At 44.6% G+C, this 17,612-nt stretch overlaps 1 protein-coding gene across 3 annotated transcripts in view; it reads left to right on the top strand.

Annotated features, from left to right (window-relative positions):
• The window catches only part of SPTB (spectrin beta, erythrocytic), a 146,364-nt gene that overhangs the window by 63,937 nt on the left and 64,815 nt on the right, over positions 1 to 17,612 (top strand). For all 3 annotated transcript variants that reach the window (XM_072838917.1, XM_072838916.1, XM_072838918.1), the window contains one exon: positions 15,344 to 15,542. In XM_072838917.1, the coding sequence (XP_072695018.1) occupies positions 15,395 to 15,542 (148 nt within the window). In that variant the 5' untranslated portion in view covers positions 15,344 to 15,394. The remainder of the gene's footprint in view (positions 1 to 15,343; positions 15,543 to 17,612) is intronic.

Here is a 17,612-nt window from a genome sequence, read left to right as displayed (position 1 = left end):
GAGGCAGAGACACAGGCAGAGGGAAAAGCAAGGCTCCCTGCCAGAGTCCGATGCGGGACTTGATCCCAGGACCCCGGGATTAGGACCTAAGCCAAAGGCAGATGTTCAACCACTGAGCCACCCAGGTGCCCATTATTTTTAGTTTTTATTTTAAAAAACCATTCTATTGGTGTAGTCACTATGGAAGACAGTATAGAGGTTCCTTCAAAAAATTATAAAGAGTGTGGCACCTGGGTGGCCCAGTCGGTTAAACATCTAACTCTTGACCTCAGCTTGAGTCTTGATCTCAGAGTAAGGAGAGTTCAAGCTCTTCACTGAAAAAGAAATACCATGTGACCCAGTAATTCCACTATGAATATTTACTCAAAATAGAAACACATTTGAAAGGACATACACACCCCTAAGTTTGTTTCAGCATTATTTATAATACCTGAGATATAGAAGCAACCCAAGTGCCCATTGATAGATGAGTGGATAAAGATGTGGTGCATATATACAATGGAATATTGCTCAGCCATAAAGAAGAATGAGAGCGTGCCATTTGCAGCAACATGGGTGGACCTAGAGGATATTATGCTAAATTAAATAAATGTGACACAGAAAGAAAAATACCATATGATTTCACTTGTATGTGGAATCTAAAAAACAAAACAAATAAACAAACAAAGTGGAAGCAGATCCATAAATACAGAGAACAAACTGATGGTTGCCAGGGGGAAGGAGGATAGGAAGATTAGCAAAATGGGTAAAGGGGAGTGTGAGGTACAGTCTTCCAGTTATGTAATGAACAAGTAAGGGAATGAAAGATACAGCAGAGGGAGTATAGTCAATGGTATTTTAATAGCACTAAAAAAATTCTAATAGGGTCTAGTAGTTTCTTATTGTGGTTTTAATTTGCATTTCTCTAATGAAAATGAAATTGAGCAACTTTTCATGTGCTTATTTGCCTTCCATATATTTTTTTTATGAAACATCTGTACAAATATTTTGCTCATTTTTAATTGAGGTCTTATTTTGTAACTGAGAGTTCTTTTTATGTTATAGATACAAGTCCTTTATCAGTTTGGGGGAAAATTGATGTCTTAATAATTTTGAATCGTTTAACCCGTGGGCATCATATATCTCTCCATTTATTTAGATGTTTAATTTCTTACTGTTTTTGAATTTTCAGATTCTGCACATATTTTGTTCTGTTTGTACCTAAGTATTTCATAGCTTTGTAAAGTGCTATTGTTTAATAAAAATTTGTGGAATTAATGAATAAACAATGTCAACCTACTTATGAATGCTTGCCTTGATGCTGTAGTCAAATACAAGATGCTAGAATAAGGTTGGAAATTTCCCAAAGCCCTTGGTTATGGCCAAGACAGCAGTGAGCCTAAGAGGTCTGAGTATAACTCTAGAAGGCAGGAAATACGGGCTTCATTCTGACCTCCTTCTTTCCACATTCTTTAACCTTGGACAGCTCCTTCCCTCTGCTTAGAGTCTGCCTCCTAGCACAAGTTTTTTATTGAGTTAAGTCTGTACTTTTCAGGGACTCTATAGCTATAGCTCTATAGCTCAAAGCTACCTGTTCTATAGATAAAATACACAATTGATTCTCTTACATGATTTGGATATGCTACTCATTTCACCCATTGGTCTGGTTTGGTTCCTAAACTGTCTCTTTTATACTCCTCCTTTGGGTTTGGTACTATATTCCCATAAGGCCCTACTAAGATGTGTTCCTTGGGAGGGTAGATATATCTGTTTCACCCAATTAATGTGTACTAAATGAGTACCTACCGAGTGTAAGGGCCTCTAAGGTAGAAATGGCATCTTTCCCTGTAAGGAGTTTAGTTAATTTTGTTTTGAAGTAGTGATAGAAGTAGGTCTGAAGAAGGAGTTCCACTTGGATCATTGAACTCAATGGAGGCACCTGGCATCAAGAGAGGTTGGGAGAGCATGGATACTTAAGATAAGGGTGACAAAGGAAAGAGAGTTGCAGAAGGGGCAAAAGGGTAATGACAATAGACTCCACCTAATGTACACTTTCCTTTTTGCTATGAGAGCATGCATATTGAGCAGGGCCACAAATCTGATACAAGGAGACACTGTATATTATTTGTAAATAATAATACCTTGGGGCTATATCGTACTGTACAGTTTTCACATCATTTTCGTATAAATTCATTTAATCTGTACAACAGCTGTGTGTGGTAAGTGGTGGGTATACTGCTCAAATAAAGAACCATAAAATAAAATTTTATTTCTTTCTCACATCATATGTGAATAAATGGATGTAAGTTGAGGCAGAAGCTTTGCTTCCCCATAGTTATCCAGGCAGTCAGACTCTTTCCATTTTGTTCCAGTAGTCTAGGTTCTAGGAATTTAGGGAAGAGTAACACAATTATGGAAAGCTTTTTATGGTTAATACCTTGAAATGGTTCACGTCACATCTGCTCATTTAATCACACAACCACACCCAACCACAAAGGTGACTAGAAGATACCTCCAAGCTGTCCGTAGAAAGAATAGAAATCAGACATTGGTAGACCCAAGAAGTCTCTACCCCAGAAGCACAGGATGCTTCCTACATTTTACAGATAAGGAAAGGGGTACAGAGTAGTTAAGTGATTTATTGAAGAATACACTACTACAGGAGTTAGGATTTCAACTGTTTTGATAGAACAGTAACAACAATAATAATAATAACAATAGTTAGAATAATAATATTTAACAGTTCTGAGTGTGAGTATGTATTAAATGGGGCAATATGCATAAAGGTCTTAATAAATTCCAGGTTCCCTTCCTAACCCTGGGCTTTACTACACACTCCTATCAAGAGCTAAGCATTTTTCCTGAGGACTGTGGGCAGCAGAGTGGCTGCATGATCTAGCAGCTGGTGCTTGCCGATCAGCAGAACCCAGAGAAGGGACTTAATAGACTTTAGTGGCTGAGAGGTGCTCTGTCTGCAGGCCTGGGAGATTATGCACATTGGAAACTGGCTCTTCCAGGCCTGAAGTGGCTCCACTTGTTTTCCCTGCAAAACTGGAGCTGCCCCTTGCAGGCAACTTCCCATATGTCTCCAGAGGATGTTCCCACTGTATCAGGCTTGTGTCCTGGCCAAGGATGGGAAAAGCCTCTGGCCAACATCTGTTCCCTGAGGAGTCTTTGTGGGCCTGAGCAACTTTTAAAAGGTTAATTTTTATTTAATTATTTTAAAAGCTCCAAAATGAATGAATAATTAAATTGGCACCCATAACTTATATATTATTTATAGGCTCCACTTTTAAAATAGCTCTTTTCATTTGTGTGGCGGAGATGTATGGATAGAAACCATTCTGCAACTGACATTTCTGTGACACAAGAAAGAATAAATAAAAGACTTCTCAGCAAAAAAAAAAAAAAAAAAAAAAGACTTCTCAGCTAAGTGGGGTAGGACTTCCTTATCTAGAGGAGTTCTAAGTGAGAAGCTGCTGCTTTCATCAATGTTTCAGGTGAGGAGATTGAGGTGTGGCTGAATCAGAGTTACTCCAAAGGGCATCAAGATTTGTAGACAGCAGTAGGAGCTTGGGCCCTATTGCCACCATCCATCCCTTGTGCCATCACAGTCCAGCCAGAAAGGAGGACATGGCAAAAATCTGTGGTTGAGGCAGCAGGGGCAATAGTGACCAACACCAGGGAATAGATGCCCAGTTTGAATCCATGGCACTGGTGCCATGTTTCCAGTCCCCTCACCACCTTCCCCTCCAAATTCACCTCCAAATGGTGTGTCCTCAAGAGGAGCCGCTCTTATCATCTTAAGGAACAGTGCTTTGCATTTCTCAGTTCTCCTCTATTTGTTCAGCATTTTGTAGCCTCATTTCACCCACCTGGCAGTATACTAGGCCTTTGAGACAAAAAGAATGAATAAGGATGTCCCTGGTTTCAAGTAGTGTAGAGTCTATTGGGAAAGAAGAAAAATGTATTATTATCCTACAATGTAGTGAAGCACTTTGATGAACATGAGCATTGAGTGGGATGGGAACCTAGAAGAATCACCCTTGCCTCCCACAGTTGCAGGGGATGGTGGTAAAGATGGGGAAGTTTCTTTTTTGTTGTTTTTTGTTTCATTGTTTGTTTTATTAAGTGGACTCTACACCCAGTGCAGGGCTCAAATTCATGACCCTGAGATCAAAACCTGGGCTGAGATCAAGAGTTGGCACTCAACCGATTGAAACACCCAGGCACCCTAGTGGAGAAGTTTCTTGAAGGAAGTGATGGCTAAGATAAGTTCTGAGGGACAAGAAATTACTCCAAAAAAAGAGGGAGGCTTTTCTGGGCTTAGCATGTACAAAGAGCATGACCAGAGAGAGCCAGTGATCCGAACAGTGTTCATTATGGTGGGGATGTAAGATTGGGGAAGTTGGGAAGAAAGTTTGGATGGAAATGATGTCCGTTAAGTGATAGATCATGAAGGGTTTTGGCTGCAGTTTATTATGGGCATTAAACCTTCTTCTGAAATAGAGAAGAGCTATTAAAGTATAGATGTGACATCATCATATTTGTACTCTAAGATAATCTTTCTGACTATAGTATAGGGGATGAATTAAAATGGTAGGCAAAAGGGCAAATATAGAAATCAGCTGGAAACCACTAGACTTGAGGTGATGATGGCCAGAGGTGTGGAGGAGAAGTAGAGACACAGAATAGAGATTTGAGAAATGTTGAGGGGATTGAGTTGGTGAGATACTGGGAAAGAAAGAGAGGAGTAGAGCATGACCCTAGCTTTTGGTTTGTACCATTGGGATATTGGCAGACAAGGAACTGACAAGAAAGACTGGGACAGGGATGGTCATATAGTCAATTGGGGATCATGTTGAACATGAGGAGCCTGTGAGTCTGAGGTGGATATTCAGAAGGTAGTTGGATGTGATGGATGGGAATTGAGGAGATAGACTCAGAAGCCACTAGCTTGAGATGGTAATTCAGGTCATGAAAGTAAAGGGAATAGCCTAGAAGAGTGTGTAGACAGAGGAAGAATGGGGAGGGGGCCCAGGGCAGAACTCTGGAGATTGATTGATTTCCTTTTCTTTTTTTTTATTTTCCTAACAAGTCCTTTTTGTTTTATCTAAGTATAGTTGACACACAATATTACATTAGCTTGGGTGCATAACTCGGTGATTTGACAAGTTTATACATTATGCTATGTCCACCACAAGTATAGCCACCATCTGTCTCATTACATCGCTGTCACAATATCATGAACTGCACTCCCCACACTCTGCTCTTCATTTCCATGAGCTACTCATTCCATAAGTGGAGGCCTACCACCCCCTCCACTTCACCTATCCTGCCCAGGCTCCACACCTCTGCCCTCTGGCAACCATCCCTTTGTTCTCTGTATTTATAGTTCCAAATCTGCTTTTTATTTTTTTAGATTCCATGAGTTGAATCATATAGTATTTGTCTTTCTCAGTCTGACTTATTTTACTTAGTGTAATACCCTCTAGGTCCATCCATATTATCATAAATGGCACAATCCCATCCTTTTTATGACTATGTAATATTCTTCTGTGTGCATTTGCTTGTGTATGACATTTCCTTATCCATTTGCCTATTGATAGATACTTGGGTTGCTTCCATGTCTTGGCTATTATAAATAATGCTGCAGTAAACATAGGGATGCATATATCATTTCAAGTTAATGTTTTTGTTTTTCTTAGGTAAATGCCCAATAGTGGAATTATTGGATCATATGATACTTCTATTTTTAATTTTTTGAGGAACCTCCATACTGTTTTCTACAGTGGCTGCATCAGTTTATATTCCTATCAAGAGTGCACAAGTTTCCTTTTTGTCCACATCCTCCCTAACACTTGTTTCTTGTCTTCTTGATTTTAGCATTCTAGCAGGCATGAGATAGTATCTCATTATGGTTCTGATTTGCATTTCCCTAATGATGAGTGAGTGATGTTGAGGATCTTTTTAGGTGTCCGTTGGCCATCTGTAGGTCTTCTTTGGAAAAAGGTCTACTCAGGCCCTCTGCCCATTTTTAACCAGATTTTTTTTTTGGTGTTGATTTTCTTTCATTTTCATTTCCTTCTCCATCCCCCTCACCCCAACCTAGAGGTGGCCATTTTCATGTGTTTAAGTTTTTCTCCTGTTTATAATGTGCTCTTATGTATGTTGTTTTTATATGCATGTATTTTAAAATTATGTTAGTGTTGTGTTAAAGATATCATTCCATTCCTTACTTATTTAATCAGCACTGTGGTTTTAAGATCTTCCAGTGCTGCCCTTGTCTTTCATGTGTACATCTATCATGTTTTATTGTTGATTCCCCAGCAACAGACACACAGGTTATCTCCACCTGCTCACCCCAACCTACCCCCATAATCGATATTGCAGTGAGCATCCTTGCATTTATCCCCTTTCAGACCTGCATGAGAATTTGTCTTGTCTCTAGGCCCAGGAACAGAGTTACAGATTTGTAACCTGCCTGAGAACTTGCAGATTGCCTCTGGAACGGCTAGGCCAGTCCACACTCCCACCAGCAGGGCACAAGGTTCTTGCTCTGCACATCACCACCCACACTTCATATTATCCAGCTGGATAATGTTTGCCCATAGAATCTCTTTCTTGCTTTAATCTACATTTCTTGGGTAACTAATAACCTTGAATATTTCTTCACAGGCTTTTATTCTTTTGTATTTCCTCTCTTGTAATTTCCCTATTCATATACTTGGCACATTAGTCAGTAAGTTTGGCTCTGTGGGTGCCTGAGTGGCTCAGTTGTTTAAGCATCTGCCTTTGGCTCAGGTCATGATCCCAGGGTCCTGGGATGGAGCCCTGAATTGGGTTCTCCACTCAGCAGGGAGTGTGCTTCTTCCTCTCCCTCTGCCACTCCCTCCCCAGCTTGCTCACTCACTCTTGCTCTCTCAAATTAATAAATAAAATCTTTTTTTAAAAAAAGAAAAAGAAGTTTAAAGAAGTTTTGACTCCGAGAGAGAAAAGAGAAAATATAGCAAGGAAGAGTTTTATTTAAGGTGAGAAAGACTTGAGCTCTTCCATGTTAAAATGGAAATGGAAGGGAGAAAAAGCTAAAGATTCATCTTTGTCCTAAGGTTGACAAGATGGACAGAAGGCAAGACAGTGAGGGTCTGGCCTCACCTGAAAATAGCAATGAGACTTAGGAGGATGTAGGACTGATCAAGGGAAGTCTGTGTACAGATCTCTGTCAGCTTTCCCTGACATTGAATGAAGCCCATGAAGCCCGTCTTCATTGTCCTCTGCACCTGGATGAAGAGGCAGTTGAGAATCCATGAGGTGGGATAGGAGGGGAAAAGTGACCTCATTCAGATTCTAGGAATATGTTGTATTGTATTTCTAAATGTTTGGAAATTGTTTTAAATTGACAGAAGAAAGGATAATGCCTAAATTTCAGCATATGGAATGTGACACAAAGTTATAGAGGCACCTGACATGGTGTGAGGATTGGTGGACACGTATATCCTCCTAGTTGGAGCTAAGTTAGCATAAAAGAAAGTGTGAGCTCAGTACTGGATAGTGTAGGACTTTGGTAGACTGTGTATGATAGACTTGTTACAGAGTAGAGGCATATCGTCATGAGAAGGGCCATGCAGGATGGATTGAAGGGGCCAAGCCTTGACAGAGATTGACTGTTATAAAGTCCAGGTGGGAAGTCCTAAGGGCCTGAAGTAAAGTGGAAGCTTTAGAACAGAAAGGAATAATGAAAGGAAGACACTTTACAGGGCATAATGACTGGCTTTGGTGATAAATAAATATTGAATAAGTGCCCAATACACCTAAATGGGATAACTGAATGAGTAAGATCAAGGAATATGATGGGACAGAGGGGTTTAAAGAAGCCCCAGAGCTTAGGTCCCTAGGAAGAAGAGAATATTCAGTGCCTATGTGTCCCAAGCAAAATGCTAGGCACTGGAATATAATAATGAATAAGACTAACGTGGCTGCTGCCTGCAGGAACCTATAGTCGAGGCAGGGAGAAGCAAAAACAAAAACTAACAGATGTATGAGTAATTACTATCATGTTGAGTGCTAGGAAGGGGTCAAGCAGAGTACTCAGACTGAAGCTGACAAAGGATTTACCCCGAGATAGAGTGCTTGGGAGGACTTCTAAAGGGGATGATATCTAAGAGGAGACCTTAAAGGGCCAGACATACAAAGATACTCCAAAAGGTATCCCAGACCAGGGGCACAGCATGCACAAGAGCCTGAACTGGGGGAAAAAATGGCAAGTTAGAAGACCTGAAAGGCTTGCAGGTTGTATGTAGTAAGGGGAGACGTGCTTGGGGAGGGAGGAAGAAGCCAGACCATGCTGGGCATTAGGGCCATAGTAAGGGGTTGACTTTCATTCTAAGTTCCAGTTGTACTTAGGGCATATGACCTTTTAAAATAAAATTATTAAAAATTAAGCTTGATGATAAATGAACATTTTTATTGTACAAATTTTCAAACATATACCCAAAGCAGAGAGAATAGTATCATGAACCCCCACATGTGTCGATCATCCCAAGTCAACAGTTATTACGGATTTCCTAATCTTTGCTTCCTACTTTGCTGTAGCATATTTAAGCAAATCCCAGATGACATGTCCTGTCCCCCCCTTCATTCTTCAGCTTCTCTGAAAAATGTTTATTTTCTTAGAAAACCACAATGCCACTATCACACCTAACATAATTGACTATAATTTCTGGTTATCATCCAATATTGAGTCTATAATTCAGATATCCCTGGTTGTCTCAAAAATGTTTTTTGATAGTCATTTGATTCAAGATCCAAACAAGGTACATATTGCATTAATTATTACATCTCCTAAGTCTCTTTTATTTTTTTTTAATTTTTAAAATTTATTCATGAGAGACACAGAGAGGAAGAGAGGGAGAGACATAGGCAGAGGGAGAAGCAGGCTCCATGCAGGGAGCCCAACATGGGACTCGATCCTGGGTCCCCAGGATCACATCCTGGGCTGAAGGTGGCGCTAAACTGCTGAGCCAACAGGGCTGCCCTCCTAAGTCTCTTTTGATCTATAGTAGTCCCTACTTTTTGCCTCCTTTTTTGTTTGTTTTAAATGCCATTGACTTGTTTAGGAAATGGAATCATTTGTCTGCAGAATGTCTCTGCTTGTAGATCTGTCTCTTCCTCATATTGTCATTTAACTTGTCTTTTGGTCTCCTATAATTTCTTTTTCTTTTTTTAAAGATTTTTTATTCATTTGAGAGAGACAGGGAGAGAGAGTGAAAGCATGAGCAGGGAGGAGGGGCAGAGAGTAAGGGAGAAACAGACTCCCTGCTGAACAGGGAGCCGGATATGGGGTTCGATCCTAGGACCCTGAGATCATGACCTGAGCGAAGGTAGATGCTTAACTGACTGAGCCACCCCGGCGCCCTGTCTCCTATAATTTCTAAAGGGAAACTTAACTCTAAAGATTGATCAGATTGAGTTTCAACTTTTTTGGCAACAATGTCTTTGGTCATGATATACTGCATCACATCAGGAGACATGCAGTATCTATTGCTAGTGATACTAAGTTTCATCAGTGAATTCAAGTGTTGGAAACTTGATTCTGTTGTTATAGTTCTCCATTAACCTATCTATTTTATTTTATTTTTTGATTTTTTCTGAATCAATTACCACATTAGAAATATCTCAACAATTATTTCAAATTGATTTATTTCAACTTATTCTTAACTACTTCCAACATTGAGACCTTACTACCTCCCTGACAATTTTCTTAAGAGAGAGGGCACTGTGGGTATTCTGGAAAAGTCTTTATGGAAGAAGAGAAATTGGGAGTTCAACTTTTAATTCACCTACCACAGACTATTACTTATTCTGGGAGGGGAGGCCAGTGGCTATCCTGAAAGAAGTGAATTGGGAAAGATGAGAGGTAGGACTGGGTTGTAATAGCTTTCCATAAATGTAGATATTGAGCCCATTGGACAATGCAGGATAGTCTTTGAAAATGATGTATATTAAGAGTACCTTCTCTCCTGTCTCCTTTAATCATTCCCAATGGGCATTTGCCTCTGTGTAGGATGTGAGGTGCTGATAGATGCTATTAAGATAGAGGGCTGAGGTGGCAATCCCTCCCTATATCAACACTGAGTTGCACCTGTTCCCCAACCAAATCCCTCTAAGAACTGTTGGGGTCATGATCCCACCATGCTCCCACTCCCTTTCCAGCAGCTGCAGCATAACTGGAGTCAGTTTTTGGTCAGAGATTTTTTCCATGATGAGAGTGGACAAGTTATAACATGTGGACTTGGAGTCCCTGCCTGGTGACAGAAACTGGAGCAGAAGGGTCTGGGTAAGCAGTGGACCAGAATGGCAGGTAGAATGGCCAGGGTATTGCAAATGCATGGGCATCCCTGACAGTGGCAACCATGGACAGGAATCTTGACACTTGAAGAACACAGAAGTATACTCTGCTACTCATGAACTGGCAGCCAGGGCAGCTGGGGATGGGAACTGCAAAGTGTGGAAAAGCAGGGTGTGCTCTGGGGAGGGGAAGCAGCTTGGTCCAGGTATTGCTGGTGATATCCATTTGCTGGAAAGGTCACCCACAGGTGGCATGCTTACCTCACTGGGCTTCACTGTCACCTCGGGATCCTAAAATTCCCCTGTTCTGTCCTGGGAGCCACGTGCTCAGGTTTAACCATAATGAGACTAAGCTGTAATTTCTAGGTGGTGATATCTGGTAGACAGATGGAGGTGCCAGGCTAGAGCTTGGTGGTGGGCAGGAGGTTAGGATTTGAGGTACAGGTAGTGTACTCTGTACTGGGCATCTCATTGGTTCTCATGCTATTTTAGTGAGTCTGTTCTTTAAGGTAGCTGTGAATATGCAGTGAGATTACTACCAGAGGGAGTAGGAGGATGTTGTTTTAGTAAATGCACTGGCAGAAAAGTTACCAGGGAAACTTCAGGATTTAATCTCCTGACCTGGGTTGCCATAGTACCAAAATATGTTAAAAGCCGGTTTGGAGTAGCATTAAGGGGCAGGACAAGATAGAAAGCAGAGGAAGAGTCCAACCTTACCGCTAGAGAGAAGATTAAAGGTAGAATGGGTCTGAGTTCTCTGTTGAAGGAAGACTGCATGGAAGCTGTTGCAACAGCCTGTGACTTGTAACCCCGTGAAGGCATCACTCTGTATTTTGCCCCATTTCCCAGTCCTGAAGATTTGCTTCTCACCTGTGCCACCCAGGGAAGAGGAGCCGGGGTGGGGAAAGAAAGAGCAGCACGTTCCTCCTCTTTTGCTCAATGCGGGAGGAGGACTGAAGTGAGTTCTAGCTAGGGTTCCTGCAGGGGCGGTGGAGGGGGGGGAGCTCCTGCTGCCACTGCCACCTCTGCCACCACTGCCCGGGTTCCCGGCTGCCCCAGGGATTAACTGGCATAGCACATGAGGTTGAGATGCTGAGACCTAACGCCTGATCTCAGAAGCAGATGAGGTCCTGGGCACACTGTGCGATGGGTTTTGGCAGTACGATTGTGAAATCCGTTTACCAAGCGGGCCCTCCTATGAGTGAGTGCCCTCGATGATCAGATGAGCTTTTCTGTGCTGAGCTGTGGGCAAGTCTTCTAGGAACCACCCAGATCAAAATATAAGCCGGCATTAGGGAATAGCAGAAGCTCAGAAGGTGAGGGTAAACCTCTGGACTGTGCATTTGGAGATATGCCTGTCCCATCGCAGGAGGCAGGTAGATGGACAGGGAAGGTGGGCTTTCCTGGGCGCAGAGTCACACAGGCCAGAGAAGACTCAGCTATGCTTTGACGAGGGTCTGGTGGGTTGGAAGAAGGACTTCTTAGGAGCTTGAGGGTGAATTGGAGAGTGAAAGGGCAAGGGCCTGCTCCTCATGCCCTTTCTCCTGGGTTTGTTGGCAGGGGAGTGACGGGCTGTTTAAGGCCAAATGTTAGCCACATACTTGTTGTCTTCCATGCTTGTGGAAGGCCGTTCTAGATGCATAGATGACTTATATCCTTAAAAGTGTGATGGGATTATCTGACCTCCAGGTTCCCCTCAGATATAAACTTAAGTATCCTTCCTATGACTACCCATTTGATTAGATGTTTCCACCATGAGCCTCCCACAGACATACTGTCTTCACTCATGTTGGTTTCTTTATTGCCAGGCCTTCAAAGGCGTACTATGACAGTAATGCAAATTGACATGGGTGATGCTGGGAAAGCTCTGGGTCAAATTTGGTTTTAGGCATTGTTTGGGGTTTTGTTTTTGCTTGTGTTTTGTTTTCCTGGAATTACCATCCTGCAGCTTTCCTGTTTTCAGATTTTCTTTTCTTCTGTCTGTCACACCTGATTCCCCGAGATTCTCCCCTTGCTGACCCACTGAGCACACACCCTCCGCTTGACTCTGATGGAATGCCATCTGGGCAGTCCACTGGGATGGGCACATGTGTGAGGCAGGACAAAGAGGGCTTCCCTTTAGTTTCTGAATCTTCTCCCTTTGATGGTCTTCTTCAGGGACTTGATGTTCCAAAAACAAGACAAAAACCCCCCAAAACCTTAGACTTGTGTATTTAGACATACACGTGTGCTTTATCAGGTTCCCAGCCAAGTCACTACCTGGCTGCTTCCTTCTCTGAGCCATAGCAGCAGGAGGCCTGGCATTTTTAAGCAGAATGAATTGCTGTCTAGTGGCTGCTCTTCTGCACCCGGGGCCATCAATCTTGTCTTGAATGCTGGGCCTGCTGGTGTGCCTGCTCAGGCTCATCTTTCTGGGGCAGACTTATTTACGGAGCCATGGCAAAGGTAATCTCACTCCCCACCCCACCCCCAACCCCCGGCCCTGTGGCCCAGCCTCTCTCAGCCACTCTTAAAAATAGCCCAAGACAAGAAGGAGAGCCAGGGTCCAGTTACCTCCTGCAAGCAGGATCTGCTCTTACCTCACCTCCTGCGTCTGGCAGCTCAGGCCTTCTCAGGGGCTACTGGACAGGCCTGCAGCCCAGCACTTGGTTGGTCAGGCTGTCAGTCTCTCTCCTGCTCGGAGCTGGGAGCCAGCAGTAGCTCCCCTTCAGGGAAGCTGGGGAAAGCAAGGGGAGGAGGGAATCTTCCCAGCTCTTGCCTGAACCAGTTGATGAGTGAGAAATCTCAGCCCTGGAAGTAGTGTGTCTCTTTGTGGAAGACAACAGGCTGGCTAAGGGACAAGGGTGTTCTTGGGCACAGGCCTGGCATTGTGGGGCACTGTGGGGTAATGACAGGCTTCCCCACCCTACACCTCCTCTTCCCTGAGAAGCAAACACCTTTGCCGAGTCCTGGAAGCCGAGGAATGCCCTCTGTCCCCTTGTGTCATGTTCTTCTCCCACCTCAATTTCCTCTCCTTCCCTAAAATCTGCCAGTAGAGGGGGATAAACTGGGCTACAGTTTGGCCGTTACCCTAACCGTAGCAATAATTCCCTAGATGACCTTGGGGAGGCTTCGTCCAGTGTGAGGCCTTGGTTTTCTTCCTCATGCAGTTAAGATGGATAATTCTGGCTCCTGTCTTACCTCAAAGGGATGTGGCGGGATTGATTAATCAGACCGGGGAGAAAGGAGTCTGAAGTGATTCTGTGTCTGAAAAATAAGGGCGACAGCATTGCATTTACGCTTGGGTTGGTGAGCTGCCATCATTTCTTCTTCAGGCATATGTCTGTTCGGGTGTGTGAGTGTGTATGTTAGATGTGTGTGTCCGTGCGTAGGATGTTCGGGTATGTGTGTGTGTTGGGGGGTGTGTATATGAATGTGTGAGTGTGGTGTGTGTGTGCGTACATTCATGGAGAGAGTGGTTTGCCCCACAGCTCACTGTTTGTTCACACTTGTCATTCTTCTGCTTCGTGGCCTCCCCACCCCCACCCCTTTTGTTCTCCTGGATAGGAAGGCTCTGGGCTCCCTGTTGGGTCTTGTAGACTTGATTTCAGAATCCCTTTAGCTTCCTCAGGAGATGCCTAAAAGGCAGGTATTGGTGAGGAAATTAAAGCTAAAAGAAAGCGTCATTTTCCAAAGGCCCAAGACCATCAGGACCTAGCCTTGCACCTCTAGCGTCTTGTCCCCCTGTCTCCCTGACCCTGCCCTCACCCTCTAGTTACATTGTAAGGTTCCTAAATTTTGCCATGTTCTCTCTCCCCTTCAGAATTCTGTACCTGCTCTTTATCCCCTTTGTTTGGACTTGTCCTTGCCTCTATCCCTTCACAGAATGCCTCTAAGCTCCCTTTAGGAACCAGCTTACACTTCCCTTCCCCTGACATCCAGCCCCTGCCACAAGTCCCCCACCATTCCTCGTTCTTTCCTAGTGGTGGTACGTGGTGGTACACATCATACCTTACTGTAATTGCCTATTTAATTGGGTGTCTTGCGGCCAGAGTATAAACTCCATAAGGACAGGGCACTTCTGCCTAGCACAATGCCTGCCCTCGAGTTGGGCTTTGGTACATATTTGAATTAATCATAAATGAATGGAAACATTACAAATGACAGGGGAGGGAGAACACAGTGTTCCTGATGCCCATGTGCATTGCATAGAGAACACATGTGGCTCTACCGTGTGTGAGATGCCCTCACCACCACTCCCACCACACTGATGGCCTTGATGGGACCACAGGCTCATCTGGGCTCCTTGGTCGGACTTGGGATTCCATTGAAGACCTTGTCCACATGCCTAGTTGCACTTAGAGAAGGCAAAACCAAGAGCTCGGCTTTCTAAGTATTTGCCGCTAGGAAAGCACTGGGAGGGATGTTGGGCAGCCTCTGAGAGGAGTCTACTTTCTCCAGCACAGCTGCTGGGGCCGTGGCCTTAGGCGCATCTCACATTTGTCTCTCTCCCCACTGATCCATGTTTGAGTGGGACTCAGCCAACCTCCAGCTTCTCACCTTTCCTTCCTGTCCCCACTTCCCCTCCAGATTTGGTCCCGGCCCCAGTCCAAAGGGTGGAGCTGCTCTCCTGCCTCCCAGCCCCTCTCTATCCTCCACCCTACCCAGCCCCTGGCTCCCAGAAGAGCCACCCCTCTCCCAGCTCCGGAGCTCCAGCTCCCACAGCTGCCAGTGGCAGCAGGTTTGGAGGAAGCAGGCTTGCTGCAACTGACGTCTCCACCTGCTGGCCATCCTGACCCTTTCTGCATGCAGCTCTCCATCCCCGCCGCCACTGTCGCCGTTCCTGTGGCGGCTGCTGCTGCTGCCGCTGCAATATTTTATAATCCAGAGACCTCGGGTGGGAAGCATGGCCCAGCAGCTGGCATGGTGTGCCGCTCCTGCAAGGACCCACCCCTGTTGGATGCTCCGAATAAGTTTCCCCTGAGAAAAAGTCCAAGGGGGGAAGCTAACCCTCTGACTGTGTTGCTGTCCCCCCTAGGGACCCTTCCATGAAGACTGAGGCAGGCGAAACTGCTGAGAGCCTGCTAACATGACATCGGCCACGGAGTTTGAAAACGTGGGCAACCAGCCACCATACAGCCGGATCAATGCCCGCTGGGATGCCCCGGACGATGAGCTGGATAATGACAACAGCTCAGCCAGGCTCTTTGAGAGGTCCCGGATCAAGGCCTTGGCAGGTACCATTTGGGGCCGTGGGGGTTAGAGGAGCGGGTCTCACAATCCCAGGGGTCAGTCCTCTGTGTGCACTGGCTTGAGCCCTGGCAGGGAGGTGATGGAGATATGCTTGTGTGGCTCAGAAAGACCTGGTCCTGTTGGGAGGGAGCACAGGCTCAGGCAGCCTCTGCTCACATGCATCCCTCACTTCATCCCAGGTGGGAAGTGAGAAAAAGATCCCAGGTGGCCTATCTTGGCAGCAAGATAGGCCTTACCCTCTGTCTCTATCCTGAATGACCTGTGGTCAAAGTCAGAACTAAGAGGAAGTCTGGGTGAAGGAGTGTCGGAGGGACTAGATGGCCAGGTAGAGGCACATGGGGCTTCATTATGCACCTCAGTCTCCTGCCTGGTCCTGGCTAGGGAAATTATCATCATCTTTTCTGTGGTCTCAAAAGAAAAGAGTGATTTGATAGGAGATTGAGAACAGATAACATTCTCCCCACACTGGCTCAGGAAGCAGGATTTTCTCTACTAAACCTCTTATCCTTAAACTGGAATTAGATTTTTACTTAGCAGGTTCATAATAGATTTCTGTGTGTGTGTGTGTGTGTGTGTGTGTGTGTGTGTGTGTGTGTGAGAGAGAGAGAGAGACAGAGAGACAGAGAGAGACAGAGCACTTAAGTTTCCAGTAGAAATGGTTTCTCCTCCACCCTGTTAGCTGAGATCTATTCTTGGGATTTTTCTCCCCCACCAACCCCTGTGACCATTGCCTCCCTGAATCCTGACCCAGGCTAGCTATGGTCTGGTGCTAAGTCCTTGGCCAACAAAGACAGTTTGAATTCTGTGGGATAGTGTGTGGGTAGAAGGGGTAGAGGTAGATTCCATCATCTGCTCCACCAGTCATTTACCCAAATCAGATTTGTTTCCCTATCATCAATTATCCCTATCTTCACCTTATAAGAAGGACCTAACCTCTCCCATAAGCACCTTCTAGAGCAGTTCTCCTGGTGCCCCATTGCTCAATAGCCCTATCCGAAGCTCCTGGTATTACTCTTCTCCCTTTTCTCCCTCTACCCTGCTCCCAGGTGCCTCTGTCTCCAGCTGACCTTGAGTCATGAGCAGGGCCCTAGGGCCCCTCTGGGACCATAATGGCCTTTCACCTTAGGAGTATCTGGGCCTCCTATTCTGTGAAAGAAATGGGGGTGTTTCAGTCCCTTGTCATGATGGAGAATCCATTCAGGTCTCAGCCATCAGCTTTTGTGTCCTGGTTATTTATAAGAAAATCCCTTTCTTCTCCCTTCACCCCCTTCTCCCCATTCCCTACCCTTAAAAAGTCCTTCCTTGATTTCCCTTGAGGAAACAGCACCAGTCCCTTGCTTTGCTTATGTAATCTTTACCTCTTGAAATAAGCAAACTAGGAACCGTGGTCTCTGCCAGTCTGGTTTTGTCTTCTTCATATCTCTGTGCCAGCTGAGCCTGGTTGCGGTGATCCTGGTGATCAAGGTGGGGGGGTGGGGAATCATGCTCCATAAGTCTTGTCAAAGGACACTGTGCGGAGTGGTACTGTCTTTTGTGCAGGGATCCTTTCATATGTCTCACAGATACCTCATTTTTTAAGATACCAAGGTCAATTCCATTTTAACTGTTATCTATTGTACTCCTACTATGTGTAAAGCTAAAACCCCCAACCAGACATGAAAATGGGGAGAAGAAACCACAGAGATGAATTCAACATAGTATCTGTCTCTAAGGAGTTTATGATCTATTAGGGAAAATGAACAATGTTCATAATTAATTAGCACAAGTAGAATTAGAGAAGAACTGTAAAGAAGTCACATAATTAAGCGGCACACAAGAGCAAAGGAGGAGGCGCAGGGAGAATCAGGGACTCATTTGTGGAGAAGGCCCCAGAAGCGAAGGGTGTGTGACACCCTGACACACAGGTGGGGCACAGCTCCATCTGGTCGGACTGTATGAATGGCAGCCAGGTCTGATGAACAGGTTGAGGAACTGGTGGTTGATCAGGTTTATGAGGAAAGAGCCTCTATGCACCTTGCCTATATCTTACCAAGAGTTTGCAGCTCATCTACTGG

Source organism: Canis lupus, chromosome 9 (genome assembly GCF_048164855.1).
Source record: "Canis lupus baileyi chromosome 9, mCanLup2.hap1, whole genome shotgun sequence".
Classification (NCBI taxonomy): Eukaryota; Metazoa; Chordata; class Mammalia; order Carnivora; family Canidae; genus Canis; species Canis lupus.
Note: the sequence above shows the minus strand (reverse complement) of the source record. Positions and strands in the feature narration are given on the sequence as shown.